The 19,687-nt window shown below is 48.0% G+C and overlaps 1 protein-coding gene across 1 annotated transcript in view; it reads right to left on the bottom strand.

Annotated features, from left to right (window-relative positions):
* Positions 1-10,397, bottom strand: part of LOC121321641 (PH and SEC7 domain-containing protein 1-like) — a 25,375-nt gene extending 14,978 nt beyond the window's left edge. The window contains exons 1-9 of the mRNA XM_041260641.1: positions 10,000-10,397; positions 9,750-9,867; positions 8,948-9,368; positions 8,361-8,762; positions 4,942-5,090; positions 4,635-4,757; positions 1,393-1,609; positions 841-921; positions 442-554 (exon numbers count right to left, since the gene is read on the bottom strand). Coding sequence (XP_041116575.1) covers positions 442-554; positions 841-921; positions 1,393-1,609; positions 4,635-4,757; positions 4,942-5,090; positions 8,361-8,762; positions 8,948-9,368; positions 9,750-9,867; positions 10,000-10,308 — 1,933 coding nt within the window. The 5' untranslated portion in view covers positions 10,309-10,397. The remainder of the gene's footprint in view (positions 1-441; positions 555-840; positions 922-1,392; positions 1,610-4,634; positions 4,758-4,941; positions 5,091-8,360; positions 8,763-8,947; positions 9,369-9,749; positions 9,868-9,999) is intronic.
* Between the last annotated feature and the right edge of the window lie 9,290 nt (positions 10,398-19,687).

The raw sequence follows: 19,687 nt of genomic DNA, 5'->3' as shown, positions 1-19,687 counted from the left end.
TAAAACACAGAGACATACAAACAGGTGAAGGCAACAATAAATACAGCCAGTCATAACACACCAATCAACAAACACACACCAACACATCTACACACCTGCACACCAACACACCAACACACCAGCACACCAACATACCTGCACACCTACACACCAACACACCAACACACCTACACATCATCACGGAGACACAGAAACAGATGAAGGCAGCTCTCGGTACAGCCAGTCAGAATACAGACACACACAGAAACACACAGACAGACACACAAACACGACTAAACTCATGCTGTAGAGAGTCTGTGTCCGTGTTGGTGTCTGTCGTGTGTTGTGTGGTGTGTGGATTGTGTGGTGTGGCAGACACACACACACACAGACACACAGACACACACACACACACACACACAGCCCATCTTGCCACACACACACACACACAGCCCCTCTTGCCTTCGGAGGGGATGACGCTGGGGTTGCAGGCAAGGTATCTGCGTGAGAAGTGAGCCAGCACCCTCTCCCTCTCTTGAGTTTCACCCATCAGAGCAAACTCCCTCAGGAAGGCTCTGAGACACACAGGCACAGGCACTGCATTAGTATCATTCTTTATATGACTGACACAGACTGACACAGCAATGAGTGTGCGAGAAATACTGTAACTCTCAACTTGATTAGAGGTAGCCACCGAACACTTATGAACATACAGTACATTATTGCACTTGATGACATACATACATTGCACTTGAAGAACCTTGGTATAAGGCAGTGTTGTTTTGATGAAGTGCAATTTGAGTGGATGATTGATTGATTGGTTGATTGCCTAGTTGATTGAGATCATTGACAGGGCCTCACCGCAGCGCCTGCTCCAGACTCATTCCTGTGAAGTTGAAGAAGCGAAGATACTCCTCCGCCACCTTCTTACTGAACTGATTACTGTGGAGAGAGGGAGAGAGGGAGGGGGAGAGAGAGAGAGAGAGTGGAACAAAACAAACTACTTAATTTTAATACCTCGCCTAATAACTACTGTAAACTCCAGACTCATTCCTGGAATGTTTAAGGAGAGGAGAAGAAGAGAAGGACTCTTCAGAGAGGGATTCGGGGAGGAAGGGAGAAAGGGGGAAGAAATGACTTGACTAATGACAGGAGAGAGGAGAGGGAGGGGGAGAGAGAGAGAGAGAGAAAGAAAGATTACTGGAGCGTTAGGGAGGAAACCCCTGAGGGAGGTAGGGAGGGAGTCAAAGAGATGGGGAGGGTTACAAGGAAGCTGGTAAAGGGATTGGGAGGAGGGATGGAGATAGGGGAGGGGAGGCAACCCCACCCTCTCCTTCACCCCCCTCTCCCTCCCCTCCGTTTCCCCTAACCCTCTCTCCCTCCTCTCCCCCTTCCTCTCTCGCTCTCCCTTACTTCTTTCTCAGATGTCTAGCCACTTCAGATTTCTTGAACCCATCCAGGCTGTACAGTCTCTTAGCCAATCGCTTGGCAGAGTTCCTCTCTGTCCTGCTCCCATTGGTCAGCGTGTCGGTGCTGCCCAGGCACATCCGCTCAATCAGGTCCGACTCCGGGTCCGACTCCAGGGTGGGGGGGCGCTCACTGTGTGACCCCCCCACCCCCACCCGTGCCCCTGTGGGTTCAGGTCCAAAGAAAAGGGTCCCGTGTTACAGGGTGTGTAAAAATATTTAATAGGTTCAATACCATGTCGAACGGTTTGAAAAGTTGTAAACGTTACCATGGAAATACCATTTTTGGGACGCCCCTTCGACACCCCCGTTTTTGACATATGATGGTAAAGCATGCTTATAAACATGGCAAACCATGGTAACCTATGGTAAAAAACAAGAGGGGAAGCTGCAAAAATACAGTGGCAAACATGTATATGGGACTGCACCTCAGCACTGTGCTTTCTGCACCAGACTGCACCCCAGCACTGTGCTTTCTGCACCAGATTGCACCTCAGCACTGTGCTTTCTGCACCAGACTGCACCCCAGCACTGTGCTTTCTGCACCAGACTGCACCCCAGCACTGTGCTTTCTGCACCAGACTGCACCCCAGCACTGTGCTTTCTGCACCAGATTGCACCTCAGCACTGTGCTTTCTGCACCAGACTGCACCCCAGCACTGTGCTTTCTGCACCAGACTGCACCCCAGCACTGTGCTTTCTGCACCAGACTGCACCCCAGCACTGTGCTTTCTGCACCAGACTGCACCCCAGCACTGTGCTTTCTGCACCAGACTGCACCCCAGCACTGTGCTTTCTGCACCAGATTGCACCCCAGCACTGTGCTTTCTGCACCAGACTGCACCCCAGCACTGTGCTTTCTGCACCAGACTGCACCCCAGCACTGTGCTTTCTGCACCAGACTGCACCCCAGCACTGTGCTTTCTGCACCAGACTGCACCCCAGCACTGTGCTTTCTGCACCAGACTGCACCCCAGCACTGTGCTTTCTGCACCAGACTGCACCCCAGCACTGTGCTTTCTGCACCAGACTGCACCCCAGCACTGTGCTTTCTGCACCAGACTGCACCCCAGCACTGTGCTTTCTGCACCAGACTGCACCCCAGCACTGTGCTTTCTGCACCAGATTGCACCCCAGCACTGTGCTTTCTGTACCAGACTGCACCCCAGCACTGTGCTTTCTGCACCAGACTGCACCTCAGCACTGTGCTTTCTGCACCAGACTGCACCCCAGCACTGTGCTTTCTGCACCAGACTGCACCCCAGCACTGTGCTTTCTGTACCAGATTGCACCTCAGCACTGTGCTTTCTGCACCAGACTCTTCACTCAGGACTGCAGCTGCAGGATATCCTGCTTCCTCTAAGAATAGAACCACCAGACCGCCTGTCTGCCCCCCGCTCTGCTTCGCTGCCCTGTCCAGCTTGTGTACATTCCCTTCCTCAGTGTTGCCTCTGCCCTCAGTAACCAGCCCTCAGTAACAGCTAGTGAGGTGAAACTTTAGGGGTTTATAAAAGTGTTTACTCCATACTTTAATAAAACTTGTATTCCAAATTTCTAATAATTACAAAATGATTAGCTGAAAGCGATTCTGCCATCAGAGACACACAGACCCTCACACTCACACACACAAACACACACACACACTGACACACACATTCATTTGCAAAAGCACACATGCACTGACTTCTATACAGTGTCGTTTTCCTATTCTAAACTCCAGAGGGGGCTGGGGAGAGGGATCAACATCATAATGAAAGTTATTTAAGTACAATACTCCTGCACTGAGTTTTCATTTAAAACACTTTACGGAACATGGTCTATGTCCTCATAAAGGTTTTATCTGGTTGGCCTACCTTGTGAGGACTTCTTTTGACGCCATTAGCACTATACATGTCCCCAAAACTCCCCCAAAGACAGGGTCAACTGAAATGAGTTTCATGAACTTAAAAACATGGAAGGTGTAATCCACATCAAACATGGAGGGAGAGACAGATACACAGACAGAGAGGCAGACAAGCAGACAGACAGACAGACAGACAGACAGACAGACAGACAGACAGACAGACAGACAGACAGACAGACAGACAGACAGACAGACAGACAGGCAGACAGACAGACAGGCAGGCAGGCAGGCAGGCAGCTCAAAGTGACAGTCTGTCTGTCTTGTCAGTATAGGACAAGTACAGACAGAACGTCTGAAACTGTAGATGCTCAAAGGGACAGATGCTCAGACAGACAGACGCTCAGACAGACAGGTAGTTATATTTCGTGATTCTCTTTGCTCCCCCGCCCCCCCGCCTGTCCCTACCTGTGTATCAGCATGTCAGTTCTACTTAAGTGCTCTCAGATTTTAAACCCAGTTTCTCCCTCTTTGTCTGAATTCTCTGCCTCTCTCCTCTCTCTGTTCAAACTGTCAACACCACATTCCCTGCTTCACTGAACACTGGTCAAACCAACCCCCCCCACCCAATCACAGGGTTTGGTTCATCCCAAGAGCCCTCCCAGCACCTCCCCCTCTCAGCCGAGTAGACCAACACAGGACAGGGTTGGATCTTTGTTTGTAATTTTGTGGACAATAAGGGCTGAGTCCCAGGGATAAACTGCCCAGTCACACTCACTCACTCACTCACACACACACACACACACACACACAATCACACTCATACACACACAGTCACACTCGCACACACAGACACTCACACACACAATCACTCTCACACACACACACACACAATACACACACACAACAACACACAAACATCTCAACACACACACACACACCACACCCAACCACACGTTAGTGTGTGTGTGTAAAAAAGGGGTTTACTGGTGACATCGGAAACTGTGTAACACATACACACTCATACACACACACACACAATCACTCTCACACACACACACACACACACACACACTGCTGTGACATTGAACCCTCCTGTTGAGATCCAATACAGCTATGCGTAGCTGCTCAGCTCAGCTCGGTTTAGAGGTGTCTTCAATAACAACTTAGAAAACAGCTCTTTCACACATCAATTCTACAGTGCGTCACACATCAATTCTACAGTGCTGTGGAGTTTCAAATGACTGAGTAGCTGTGAGGAATACTCAGACTGTACTCTACTGGAGATTAGAGGATCGTAAAAAAGACAGAAGTACCTACAGACTAATCCCACCAACTCCCAGTCTCACCCCACCAGCCCCCCACGTCATCCCACCAGCCCCCAGTCTCACCGAACCATCCCCCAGTCTCAGCCACCTCGTGGGGTGGATCCAATCTGGTCGGAGCATGAGTAGCTGGTGGGGGTATCAGAACTGTACAGGGGGTGGGGGTCGTAGCGTGGGGGTGGTCATCCCACCAGGGGTGCCAGTCCCCCCAACCAAGGTATCCACCGGGTCACCCCACCAGCCCCCACATCACCCACCAGTACCGAACTAAGCCCCCCAGGGTTCATCGCCCACCAGCCCCCCAGTCTCACCCCACCAGCCCAGGTCTCACCCCAACAGTAGGGGGTGGTCGGGGGGTCAGAGTCACCAGGGGGTCCCAGGGAGTCGGGTGGTCCAGGGGGTCCACCTCCAGGGGGCCCAGCATCATTCCCCACCAGGGTGTTAGTCTCCACCAGCCCAGTCTGGTCCCACACCAAGCCCCTAGTCAGTTAGTTTGGGTGGTCGGGGGTCTCAGTAGGTGGGTGGGGTTCATCAGTAGGGTGGTCAGCCCCCAAGGGGTCCCACCAGGCGTCCAGCATCCCCCCAGGCCCCCAGTAGTAGGGGGGTCAGCCCTCATCTCAGGCAGATTTTTTTTTGGAGTAGTCACCCACCAAAGGGGGGTCAGGGGGGTGGGGACCAGGGGGGGGTCGTGGGGGTAAAGGACTTAGGGGGGACAACTTGGTGGTCGGGGGTTCAGCATCAAAAACCCAGCACCAACCAGCCCCCAATCAAAAGGATATTTAACCCCTTTATTTCCAAAGCCTGGTAGGGGGGTCTTATGCACGAAAGGGCCCCTGTCCAGCATTCATTCCCACCAGCCCCCAGTCTCACCCCACCAGCCCTCTCTCTAGGCAGATTTTTTTTATTCACTTATTATTTGGTGCATAGCTGGTGGAGCACTGAGGCACCCGACTACTCCCTTGGAAGACAGACTGATGAAACTGAGAAGCTCAATGCAAACACACAGTGGAGCTGTCAATGCAATCACGGGTCTGCTGAGACAGCAATGGCAGAGTCCTGAACCAGTTACACCAGCTCTTCAACCAGCACCAAGGCTGCAACACCCTGGGCAACATCCACCGAGATCTTCATCACAGGAGATATTTAAAGAACCTTTATTCAAAGCCTGTCTGAGTCCCAAACTCTATTGCACTGATAAGAAACTAGACTTTTACTAAGGAGTTAAAAGCTGAGGCCAATGTATGACAGGTTTCAGTTTAGATTAATTGCACCATCTTTCCATTGACGTCTTCCACAGTAGAGCATAGCATAGCAAAGTGTAATACAGTATAAAACAAAGAAAAAAAAAAAACACAGCCAACTATATAACACTGTGAAACATTGTATAGAACGACAGCAGCTACCCAGCATGGTGGATATAAAGCTCTAGCCTAGTGTTTAGTGCTGTACACAGGACAATGCTTCCAGAACCATAATACAGCACCCAGCCTTGGAGCTGAGAGGAAGACTGACAGCAGGATACTCACAAACCCCTGGGGTGACGAACGAGCCTGTCTCCTGAGCCCTCCTTCCAACAGAGCAGCGGCCGGGCCATTCCGAGAGTCAAACCACAAATCTAGTTACCACTAGACTAACACTGACACACACCCTAAATTCAACAGCCACCTGAGAATTAGCAGTCACCCCAAATTCATAACTATCACCTAGATTCACTGGTCACCCCCAAGTGAACAAGGTTACACCCACAAGTGAACAGTGCCACCTTGGTACACAATCCGTCCCCCCTCTTTCTCTCTCCACTGCACCTTTTTTTCTATCCCGTCTTTCACCCGTTCTCCCTTTTTTCTCTTTCCCTTACTTTCCCCTCCACTGTTTTACTCTCATATTCCTTCCTACCTCTCCCTCTTCTTTCTCCACTCTCTCTCTCTCCCTCTTCCTCCTCTCTTCTCAATTACTCTCATTTTCTCCCTTTCTTTTTTCTCTTCTCTGGCAAGCTCTCTCTTTTTGACCTTGGGTTCCCAGTACCGTTCTAGACGGCTCCTATTTCAGCTCCTCTCTCTTTATCTCTCTCTCTGTTTCTCTCTCTCCCTTGTGCTCTCTCTACTCTCACACAGTAACACTTTGTACAGCTCTGATGTTTACCAAGCTAAGGTATGCGCCTCATTCCACCTCCTATTCTCTCTCTCTCCCTCCCTCTCCCTCTCACACCTGCAGTGTATGTAGATCATTCAAACAGAGTACATTAAGAACTCAAGTTCATAGGAATTTAAAGTATGTAGAGCTGACAAAATTATTATCACTAAATCTTACCTAATACCTAATCGCTTGTGGTGCTCACGCTTTCCTCATTCATGTACACCAGAATGATAATATCCTCAATAGCTTGGGCTAATGCATGTGCAGATAATTAAATGTTATACAGCTTGTGCTGCAGAAGATCCTTAGCAGGATTCAGCACAATCAGACCTAAGGTTCTCTAGATATTTACAGAACTTTAAAGGGTGACAGACAGACTGGCGGTGACTATACCGACAAAGGTGAAAATAAGAGGTAAAGAAATAGCCAAGCACTCATTGGGTTCATTAAGTGCCTGGCAGTTACAGGGTTAATGCACTCAGGAGTTTGACCTCTTTGAAAACTCCAGCCTCTCCACTCTTTCTATTTTTAACCCTGAAATCACAGGTCCAGGAAGGTAACCTGCGTTTTCCAACGACAACAGATTGAGACTGCTCCCTAGTAGGCTGGCTACAAGCCAGGTCTGATTGGCTGGCAGGGCAGGAAATGGTAGGAGGGGAGGGGCCCATAGGACACGCCCTCAAGTTATTTAAAGAGGGGCTTGTTTTATAAAAGTCTTTGTTTTTTTTTTTTACAATGGGACTATGTTCTCGGCTGTAAAACGTGAAGTTTTCCAACATGCTTTTCTCAAGGTTATGCTAAAATACTGTAGTAAACATTTAGAACGGTGGACAACTCTGCTTTAAGCAGGTTGTTGAGTTAAAACTTTGTTTCAAGAGCTGTGTCAATATCTCAGAATCGCTTGTAGTTTACTTACTGGGGATGGCAATAAGACTCCTATTGCATAGCAGTTTCCCCCATTGCAGGTTTTACTACAAGCTTGATTTGCTCCAGTGTATAGGTAACAAGCTCAGGTGTGTTTTATTAAACACATAATAAAACCAGGGATGGATCAAACTGCTTTGGAATGGGAGTCTTCACCACATTGAATATAATGAGAACTAATGAAGCCAGCTCCTTATAATATTATCACTTGCATTAATACCACATTTATTAGTCTTGCAACCAGGAAGTCTATGCAGTAATTGCTGCTGCATAATCCTCTGGGATCTGAGTATTATAAAACATGCCCACCATCTGCCAATCTTTGTCAGGACAAAAAACGGGCTGTAAATGCAAGCTTTGGCAGCCTCTACTGGCGCCTGCTTCTTACTATACCCTGCACATTGCATGAGGACACCAGTATACCAGTACTCAGATGTGTTGTGATGAGTTGATCTTGATGAAGACGATACAGAAAATCATTATTTCACATTTACAACTTTTTACTGTCAGCTCCCCGGATAATGAAAGTTTGCTTCCAATGGTCTTTGTAAACACCCTACGTGGAGGTGAACTGCTTTGAAATCGACACATTAATGTGTGGGTTTATTTAATGCAAGGCAGCTCCGAATTCAAATAGTAGCACACCCCTATTCTATACGGTGGATATGATCAGCAGTCACTGCCACTAACCTGGAAGTATTCCCGGAGCTGCCCTCCTCCCCGCTGCTCTCAGGAGCAGTGGTGTGGGCAGAGTCTGTGCGGGTGTGTGCGGAGTCTGTGGTGGACATGCTGGGGGTTTCTCCGGGGGCCAGTGGGGAGAAGTGGTGCTCGATGAGGCGTGCTCTCTGGCAGATCAGACCCTGGATCTCGGGGGTCAGCGAGAGCAGGTCGAAGGTGATGACGGTCTGGCTCGAGGACAGGAGGTCCTTGCTGTCCAGGCTGCCGTAGGACGTGCCCTTGGCACGGTGGGACTCCATGATGCTCTCAAAGTGCCGGCTGAATGTGTTCAGATCCTCCTCCAAGGCATGGCGGGGAGGTGGAATATCAATCGGAGACTTGAGAGTAGCACCCAGGGAAGACTGAGAAGAGAGGCTGAGAGATACAGAGAGAGAGAAGAGAGAGTGAGGTAGCAACTGAGAGGAGATCGGGAGACAGGGAGAGAGAAAAAGGAACCGCGATCAGGGCCGTGTGGAGATTGAGGGGAGGGGCTGAGACAGAGAGAGAGAGAAGAGAGAGTGAAGGGGAGAGAGGGGTTAGAAACAACACCACAGTCTCACCGTTCCAGACCCAGGGTAAACATTTCCTCCTCCTCGGGGGCGGTGCGCTTGTTTTTCCTGTCCTCCCAGCCCCCCTCCTCTTCCTCGCTGGTTCCGATGATGCTTCGGTTGCTGCCGAAGGCGGAGTCTGCCTCATCCTGCTCCGCCAGCAGCTCATCGATGTTGGTCTCGCGGTAGCAGCGCAGCGGCACGGCGTCCAGGTCGGTCTCCGAGTACTGCAGCATGCGCTGGATTATCCCTGTGCGCGGGCAGGACCCTCCCACTGCAGGGGGCGGGGTTACCAGCTCCACCTCCACATGCTGCACACTGTGATTGGCCAGAGCCTCACCTCCGACCCGCAGGGCCAGCGAGCGGGGGGGTGTCAAAGCGGGGCGAAAACTGGAGGAGTCGACGTTAGGGGGCGTGGTGGAATCCTGGGGGTCTGCAGGAGGAGAGTGGACAGAAGAGGGGTGGGGGTGCAAAGGGGAGATTTTTATGTTGTCTTGTTTGATTTCTAAATTAAATGCAAGCGTCAACTATGAGGTCCTAGCACCGGCCCTCAAAGTAGCAGGAGGGGGATACAGAAAGACTAAGGGGGGTCACGAAACAATCACTGTGGAGAGAACGACTTGCTCTTAAACTGCTCTTCTGAAGGGTTCTACTTTATGAAAACGCCACAAAAAACTGTGACCACAAGTTTCCAGCTTATACCAAATAATGCGTGCCTAAGGGACACAAGCTCCGTGTGCAGGCCCCATGCTTCTCTCTCCACAGTTTGTTCTACTGTTTGTAAGCGGCAGGGATTTGTTAGAGCTGTACTGACCTTTGACCCCCGTGGCTGCGGTGTCCTCGGACACAGTCCCGAACAGGAACTCCCACTTTGTGCGGGCAACTCTCTGAGAGTGCATGGAGGGGACAAGCGAGCAGGACAGGCTGACCGACTGAAACACAACCAGAGAGATATGGTCAATGCAACAGTGAAACACAACCAACGCAACAGAGCACAGCATCGCACAGCACAACACAGCACAGCACCGCACAGCACAGCAACACACACACCCTCCCCGTGGTACCTGAGAGTCCTCTCTCCCTGTCTTCTTTCTGCTGGTGTTGGACTCTTGTGAAACATGGAGGGCCCCTGGCTTTCCAGTCTGTAGCCCTGAGGTGACCACACTGTCTCTCCCACAACGTCCCGGAGATGCCTGCCCGTCACACTGTACAGGACGATGTCCAAGCCTCAGACTGTCCCTCTGTCCCTCCTGTCCTGACCTCAGGTTGAGGGAGTCCTCTTGTTTCACGTGCATCACAGGGGGTGCTCTGCTGGGACACTGTCCAACATGTTGTCCAGCTTTTGGGCTGGGGGAGTCCTCTGTTTGTCTCATTCCTGCTCCGGAAGAGCCCCTGTCCTCTACATACTGGTTCTGGAAATATGGACTGTCCGCCCCCCCGTGTCTCCCTGCTGATGTCCAACTGGGTATCTCTGTGGTTTTGGACTGTCCCTCTCCACTGTCCCTCTCACACCGGGGGACTTCTTTGCAGGCCTGACCGTGGACACAGTCCCTACATTGTGTCCAGGCTTCGGACTGTCTGTCCCCTTGGTGTCACTCTTTTGCTGTCTCAAGCTGGGTGACCCCACTGCTGAATCCTTAGTGTGTTCCGTCTTCTGAAGGTCTACCCTTTGTTGGGAGTATTGGGAGTACTGGGGACAGGCAGCAGGAAAAACAGGGGACCCCAGTTTGTGAGCATCCATCCTGGGGCTGTCGAGGAGAGGAGTTGGGGATGGGGAATTCCTGGCCTGAAAAATGAAGGACAACTTACTAGCCTCCTGAGCCAGCTTGCGAGCCACTTCAGGGCTGTTGGCTGGAGAAATGTGTCCCCCTCCTCCCTCAGTGGACCCTGAATCCCCCAGCTTGAAGTTGACTTTGTGGCAGAGCCTGGGGCTCTCACTGCTGGCCTGCAGCTGGGGGCTGTGGTGCAGGATGCTGGCAGGTCTCCCTGGCCCTGTTTCCAGGGCTGGGCTCAGTTTGGAGGCCAGTCTGGGGCTCTCTCTGCCCGACCAACACTGCTGCACCTGGGATGACAGGGTCATGCCTTGGGAGGGGCACTCCTGGCTGTCTGCACACTGGTCCTGGGAAGACAGCTGGTCACTGGCTGGGCTCCTAGGCAAGGTGCAAGATGACCTGGGCATTCTCGGGTTATTGTGTTCCGACAACACAGGGCTCCCAGTCCAGGACTGGCACCGCTGCTGGTTCTGCTGTTTTTTCTGGGTTTGTTGGTAACCCACCTGAGTCACTGCTCTCCTTCTCAGCTGTGGTGACCCAAATTCCTTCAGGGCGCGGCTGGTGGCTGCTTTAGCAATAGAGGTGAGGGCTTTGCAGAGCAGCCTGGGGGAGGTTGCTGGATGGCTGCTGGCTGATCCAGGGTGCACCAGTTTGGGGCTGGGGCTGGGAGAGAGCCCCCACACCTGCTCCTCTTGCAGCTTCTTGTCAGGGCGCCGACTCGACAGATAGGGGCTGGACACGGTCTTCATATTAGCCTTTTCGATGTAGCCATAGGTGACCACTGACCTCCGGCCCTCGCCTCCCACTTCCTCGATCCCTCCCCTCTGCCCATTGCTTGGTGTCACTGGAGCGGTGCTCCTTCCTGTTGGGATGGGCGAGCTGCAGTCTCCTCTGAACGGTTCGCAGTCTGATCTTGTGCGCTGCAGGGGAGCTGTCCTGTGATTGGCCAGCTCCGGCCCCCCAACCTCCCCTCGCCTGGGCCCATTGGAAAGCAGGCTCTGTCTCTGCAGGGCAGCCTGCTCTCTGGGGCTGGCTGGCTGCTGGCAGATTTGCTGGGGGGATGCAGTCAGTCGAGCCTGGGGCTTGCTGGAGCTTCCGAGAGTGTTCTGGGTGCTGTGCTGGAGTGCTGTTTCTGACGGGACAGAGGGGCTGGGGGCTGGCCGTCTCTGTTTGGGGGGTGTTGGCTGGGATTCTGTCCTCTCGACCCCCCCTCTGTCTGTACCCCTCGACACCTCCCCTACTGGTCCCCCCCCTTCCTCTGGGACCGATCTCACTTCCACGTAGAGGTGCAGGATCTTACCCATCTGGGACATGGCTGCAGTCTTTCTTTATCTCTATCTTTCTTTATCCCTCTCCTGTCTCTCACTCCTCCTCTCTCCCTCTCTTCTTTGTTGTTAGCGCTGCTCCCCCCCTCTCCCCCTGCTTGTGTGATTCTGTTGCATCCTGAAGCCGAGGGAGACAGTGCCAGCTGCTCTTCTCCAGTTATGGGCACACATTGTTTTTCACACCTGGATCAGAATTACATTTAAAATGAATTAATAAAAGAACTGGAGTTAATTTAAATACAAATTATGTTGAGTGCTAATTCCTTAACTACAAATAGCTAACTTTCATTCGTTCCACCGTCTGTCCTGTTGTCTTTCTTTTTTTGTTGCACCAGCTGCTGTTTGTCTGTGTGTGGGCGTGCATCTGTGTGCATGCTTGTGTGTGTCTGACTGTGTGTGTGCATGCTTGTGTGCGCGTCTGTCTGTGTGTGTATGTGTGTGTGGAGGGGGGGTTGGATCACTAGAGAAACAGAGAGAGAAAGGGCCTGACTTTGTCACTGTACTAACTAATTGGATTTACTGCCCCCTCTCCTCCGCCTCCTTGCCCTCCCACCTTCCCACCCTCCAACACATGCAAAGCTCAAAAACAGCTCTTTGCATATTACCTCAGAGGCTTAGAAAATTAGACAATGCCCCATCTTCTTTAAAATTAGCTATCCACAGAAATCCACTGCAGCTTTCTCTCAGTCCAGTAGCTGTGTCCTCCTTTGCGGACACGTCCATCCTGCGTGACTTATCCAGTCTTTTGTTTCCATTTCTTTTCACACTGCAAGTCCGCTAACCTGTCTGACTCCAATCTCAGCACCTTACTGCTCTGCCTGTCTGACACAGTGCCCGCCCCTCATCAGAGTTGCCCCAATCACACGGAGCACAGTCCCCCCTCATGGTGTTAGGGGCTCTACTCAGGCTGGCAGATGGCAGCGATAGTTGAGTTGCCACACGTTGTTTGTTGTTTCAAAGAAGGAGGTCAGAGGGAAGTCTTAATGCTGCAGGCTCCCCCAGGCATGGGGAAAGGGAGAGGGAGGCAGGCAGCAGATATAATCCTGTGCTTAGGAACAAAACACAACCCTCTGCATAAGCGAGCTGAGTCACATACACACATTGAGACACCCACCCACTAGACACACCCACTGAGATACACACTGAGAAACCCACACACGCTGAGACACACTGAGACACACACACTGCGACACATGTACCCTGAGACACACAGATACACTGAGACACACACAAACATAAAACACATCCACACAGACACACTTTCTGAAAAAATGGCTGCAACGTTTGAACTGCTTCAAAACCTTTGAAACTTCGCCTTTTCATGATTCATTTAGATTATTTTTATACAGGGCTCGTCCACTTAGTTTTCATCCAAATTTCATGATCGTGAAACTTACAGTACCATCTGAGTGTGACTTAGCATGACTCATGCCACCCCCCTCTCTCCAAACTCACCCCTCAGTCTCTCCCAGCTCTGTGACCTGGAGTGGGGGGGAAGCCCAGTGGCTTAGAGGTCAATTGTCACAGTTAAGAGGTCAGTGTTTTAAAGTCCCTGTGCGTCCTTGTGCATCCCTCTGTCTCGCTGTACCTCTCTCTGCTTTCTGAGAGCATTCAATTATTAACAAGTCCCTTCTGTTTCAATCAAATCAACAGCCCTGCCCATTTCCAGCAATTCAGATGAGTTCTATTTTAAACAAATGTCACACAGGCAGACAGACACAGACAGAGACAAGCAGACAAACAGGCAGGCAGACAGACAGACAGACAGCACCTTGCTTATTCTGGTGGTTCCAGTTCTGTGACAAGGTCATTAACGCAGTTTCTGTGTTATATAAGATTAAGAACAATGTGGTTTGGGTGGAATTCTCAAAGTTCTCTTCTCCAAAGCATTATCAGCAAACTGTTTTGGCACTGGCATCCCTGTGAGTTCTGGAGGCAAAACCAGCAGGGACTGTTTCTCCTCACGGTTCTACAACAGACCTTGCTGGCCATCCGCCTGGTGAGCAGGGCTGGCCTGTCCTCCAGAGCTTGCTGACATCCGTTCCCGGTCCCTTGGTGTACAGAGGCAGTTGGCTTGGTCATGGGATTGGAGGACGCCCGTATGACCTTTGATTCTCCTGAGCTTTTGTGGGAAATTGTTGTGCTGAGGGTAGTGTAATTTGACATTCTAAATTAGGGGAGAAGATCAGGGTGTCAAAAAATTGAGAAATAAATTTAGCTTTACGAAGGAGCAGCTCTGTAAGCTGAGCAGTTTGTTGCTAGCTTTTCAACAGTCACAACTGTTTTATTACCAGTTGCACAGGTGCTTTTAAACCAGGGATCTAATACAAGTGAACAGAGAGCCCTGATTGGCCAGGGGCATTCAGGATAATAACTAGGTATGTTTCAGAGTCTCTGAACTGACATCCAATTTGCAGACTGCCCATTGAAAGAGTGCTGTCTATCTGTCTGTCTGCCTTGCTTGCTGCAATGCCTGTGCTTGGAACAGAGTGTAATTACTACAGTTAAAACTCCTTCCTTAACTTCTAAATTTATAAGCTGTGTTTTATTTTCTCATGTTGAATAACTTTTTTTGTATTTGACACTGCTGAATGATTTTTAATCCGATTTCATTTTGGAATCTATCTTACATTCATTCAACTCCAACAACAGAACGGCAAATCGTGCTGCTCCAAATCACAGGCTTGCTTTTAATAAAACACAGAAAATAAAATCAATCACCAATTGCTGTAGAGAGGCTCTGTCTGTAATAAATGAAAAGCACTATGAATTTTTATGGGAGCAGAGTCATCATTAGGAGGCTGTGTGGTCCATTGGTTAAAGAAACGGGTTTGTAAGCAGGAGGTCTCGTTTAAATCCTGGATCAGCCACTGACTCACTATGTGACCCTGAGCAAGTCACTTAACCTCCTTGTGCACCTTTCGGGCGAGAATGTAGTTGCTGTAAGTGACTCTGCAGCTGATGCATAGTTCACACACTCCAGTCTTGTATCTCGTAAAGCACTATGTGGTCCACTAAGAAAGGTGCTATATTATTATTATTATTATTATTATTATTATTATTATTATTGCCTGTCATCTGCTCACTCAAACTCCTTGACTACAATGATGCTTGGCCTGAATTTAAACAAATCCATCAACATCCCAGAGTCAATTTCATTCCACACAGCTAACCCTGCTCACTGTGACTGCTGGGCTGTACAGCTAACCCTGCTCACTGTGACTGCTGGGCTGTACAGCTAACCCTGCTCACTGTGATGCTGGGTTGTACAGCTAACTCTGCTCTCTGTTGACTCCGACAAACTGGGACTATACAGCTAACCCTGCTCTCTGTGACTGGACTATACAGCTAACCCTGCTCACTGTGACTGCTGGGCTATACAGCTAACCCTACTCTCTGTGACTGCTGGACTATACAGCTAACCCTGCTCACTGTGACTGCTGGGGCTGTACAACTAACGCTGCTCTCTGTGACTGGACTATACAGCTAACCCTGCTTACTGTGACTAGACTATTCAGCTAACCCTGCTCACTGTGACTGCTGGACTATACAGCTAACCCTGCTCCCTGTGACTGCTGGACTATACAGCTAGCTATGCTCACTGTTCCAGGGTAAATAAATCCCTCTTTGCAAACTTTACTTGCAGGTGCACCATCCCAGGGTAATTTCTCCTGGAGAAGGAAACTATCCCCATCCGCTTCAACACCCTCCTTTCTGTCACTATCCAACCAGCTGCTGCTTCCCTTTTTGACAGACGTGCTTTGCAGCCAGTAACATGCTTTACAGGGTACAAGGAATTCCGGCATGCTAACTGAGAGCGTTCAATAGCCTAGAGTATGGTTCCCCATATACAGTATGTTTGCTATAACACACACTTCTTCCAAAACAGCAGAAATGACATTTACATGATTAGGTGGAATTATTTAACTTGCTGGCACCCCTTTAAAGATAGGGATACATTACTGTTTAAATACATGAGCTACTGTACATATTGGAATCAAAAATACCAAAATAAACATCTATCCATGTAGACAGGCTAGTATAGACATACCATGGATAGATATAGACAGGTGTAGATAGAAAGATAGATAGCTAGACAGATTGATTGATGGATAGACGCTGTACACAGTTTGTCATTCATAATTCAATATTTGGATACTGGCCGCTTGGGTAAGGAAACAGACAGATCGCCAGTCTCAACAGCCGTTCAGCGCGATAATGCAGTGCTCACATGAAAATAAGACAGCGATGCAAACATTATTATATCGGCGAAAAATAAGACATGTCTTCTTATTTACTAAGACGCAGAAACAAAATATATAGGCTATAAATAAATAAAAAATAAAATAAAAAATCCTACCAGACAGACAGCGACGAGCAATTCAGAAGCACCTACATAGACACAGGCGATGAAAAACATCAACTTAATTAAAAACCGGGTTAAAAAATGCGACTCTGCGGTCATTTGCGAAGCCTCCGTGCGTGGTTCTGAAACGGACAGCTCCGTATTCGTTCTTCCTTCCTCTGTTCCCTTCTTTCTTGTTTGCTTTCTTTCTTTCCCAGCTCCGCACTCACAGGATGGAAGGAGCGACTAGGGGCCCACGAACACGTTTCTCCCTCTCGCATGCATACAATTCCATTCACACTCTCACACACTCCCTCACTCACACACAAACACACATTCAAATTCTTAAGTTCTGCATTGGAAAGACAATATTTACAAGTATTGCCGAAGTAAACACGTTTTTGTTTCTCTTTCTTGGCGGCGATGGACCCCTGTATACTGTATTCACAAAACTATGGCTAGTCCCATTGAATACACTTATTTTAAAAAAGTGATACATTTACTTTAAAAATAAATGGATCCTGATCAACCGCTTTGTGATGGTGGTCCGCTATGAAAGGCACTATATAAAATAAAGATTCATTGATTGATTGATTGATTAAGGATCGATTAAATGATATTGACTTATAATAGCTACCGATATCGAAGCCATTTATGATAATAAATGAACCAAATTACTGTCACTGTAGGTGGAATGCTAAACTCACAGAATGAATGTAAAACCCGGACTGGCTCAAACTGTTGCTTTAAGTTAAAGCAACTTAAAAACTCAGTACCTGTTTCTTCCGGGAGATGGCAGTGTTTCCCACATGAAAGGAGCTACAGTCATAAAGCCACTCACCTTTTAACTGTAAAATAATCTGTGACCGAGTCCTGGCCAATCAGAACATTGGGCGCTATTCTCCGTTTTTAAATGGCAAAGCGCAGTAACCTAATCGCTATTGAACACTAATCAGATTAATTATTATTATTATTATTATTATTATTATTATTATTATTATTATATTGACTGGCTATTGCACCTCAGCACGGTTTATTTGATTGAGTCATGTTCAAAATAATAATAACAATAATAACCGACACGTTTTTAAAAAAGAGAATTTGTATGACACGTTGTGTTTCATAAATTTGCTTCTCCTACGTTTTACCGGATCGATTTCTAAATTCAATCCGCGCTCCGCCTCTCCTGATGCATGGAGAAGCATTGCTGGTTGTTTATGTAGTCCATGATGCGACAAAGGAAATAAACGAACAAAAAAAATCAAACAAACAAACAAAAAAGTGTTTGTTCACATTCCACTCCATTGCGAACGAATGCCAAGCATTGGTGAGCTGCAGGGCATGACTACTAAACAAGCAGCCTTTGTGACAAGGTGTAAAGTGTTAGATTAAATGTTTGGACAATAAAGGTGAACTAAAGTACTGCCCTGTGCTCCCCATCCAACAATCTTGTAGTACTAAAGTTTTTAAAAAGGGCATCTGGTGCAAGAGCACTCCCTCTCTCCCCCTCACACTCTCATTCAGGTAGCGGGACAGTGGAGGCTCCCTCCAGCTCATCTACATTCCTGCAGGCTCCCACAGAGAACTGGTTGGACAGGCTTGTGTTGAAATGCAACTGATATGGCCCTCGACCAAGACAGAACAAACAACTATGGGAAAAGGTTTACAAATAGTTCTGCAGTTAAGGTATGCTGCTGTTGTTACTTATTGTGTATCTTTATGGAGCAAACAACAGGATGGCAATAAGGCTGTTTTCTTTTTCCATGGCTAGCTTGAAAAATTATTTCACGCCTGATCATGACGAAGACAGTTTGTAGGATAGCTGCACTTACAGCTTTCTTGCATTGTGTGAACATGGGCCCAGCCTTGGAAATGGATTCCACAGATACCTGCGCTGTTAGTGCTGCCAATGATATTACTGTCAGTGAGCCAAATCCATCATAGCTGGGAGGTTACAAAGGCACTGCCGCTGGGTGAACAACATGCAGAAGCAGTTTTTCTTTTTTTCTGGTGACAGAAAATACCACATCTGTAACGTAACGCTTATAAATCCTAAAATACAACTGACAAAAAAACTAGGGATCGATTTATTCAACCTACCTGTACCTCCCTCATTTTTAAAGCATTTCACAGCACTGGAGAATTGCCATGGTTTGCATCAACCATTTTCATGAGGTATTCCAGTGATAACCATGGATAGGTGGTTCTATCCAGAGTGAGTCTCTGTTGCTGTAAAACACTACAAAATCCATACGTCACATAGACAATTAAGCATTACCAATTATGCGCTAACCAAAATATTTGTCTACTTGACTGACAGCAGACAGCAGCAATATCCTGCCCCCCCCATCTCAGTTTGCTTTGATCTAAGAACATGAGAGTGAAGTCAATTGCACTCTTAAATATAACATTTTTGATTTTTTTAAATATTTCTTTTTAATAATTTTGTTTAAATAACCTTCAATTTGGATAAAAATGGCAAAAACAAACCGCAGCTGGAAGGCTAGTCTTATTCCATCGAATTGGAAAGTTAATTGACTGAGAAAACTGAAATTTGAGACATATCTACAAAATAACACAACTGCTAGCGATCACTTAAATGCTCTTTCTGAATATCAAAGCCATTAACTTGTCATGGTGAGCACTAACACTCAGTTGTTGTTTCTGAATATGGCAGCAAGGAATTAAAAGGAAAAAAAAAATCCTGGTTTCCTTGGTCTCCAAACAACCATCTACATTGTAAAATGATTTGTAGTGAACTAAACAACTGAACAAGGATAATGAAGCATTAGTGTGTGCGTGCGTGTGTGTGTGTGTGTGTGTGTGTGTGCGTGTGTGTGTGTGTGTGTGTGCGTGTGCGCGTGTGTGTGTGTGTGTGTGTGCATAAATATGTCAGTATTTGCAGCAAACCATTTCTTAAATATGTTGTATATGTACAAAAAAGAAAATTATATATATATATATAATCAAAACAGACTTAAAACAAATCTCAAAAGAAGTTGTGTGTTAAAGCTTTGTGTACTTGTGTTACTGTGCATCAATGTGTGTATTTGTGTTAGAGTGTGAACTGGTGTTACGGTGTGTGCGTGTGAGTCAGAGATTGTATGTTACTGTTTGTGTGTCATTGTGTATTATGAGTGTGTAACAGTGCATGTATTTGTTACTGCGTATTTGTATGCAAGTGTGTGTAACAGTGAGTGTGTGTATTTGTTACTGTGTGTGTGTGTATGCAAGTGTGTGTATTTGTTCCTGTGTGTTTGTATGCAAGTGTGTGTAACAATGTGTGTATGTGAGTGTGTGTAACAGCGAG

This window comes from Polyodon spathula, chromosome 10 (assembly GCF_017654505.1).
Source record: "Polyodon spathula isolate WHYD16114869_AA chromosome 10, ASM1765450v1, whole genome shotgun sequence".
Taxonomy (NCBI): domain Eukaryota; kingdom Metazoa; phylum Chordata; class Actinopteri; order Acipenseriformes; family Polyodontidae; genus Polyodon; species Polyodon spathula.
Note: the sequence above shows the minus strand (reverse complement) of the source record. Positions and strands in the feature narration are given on the sequence as shown.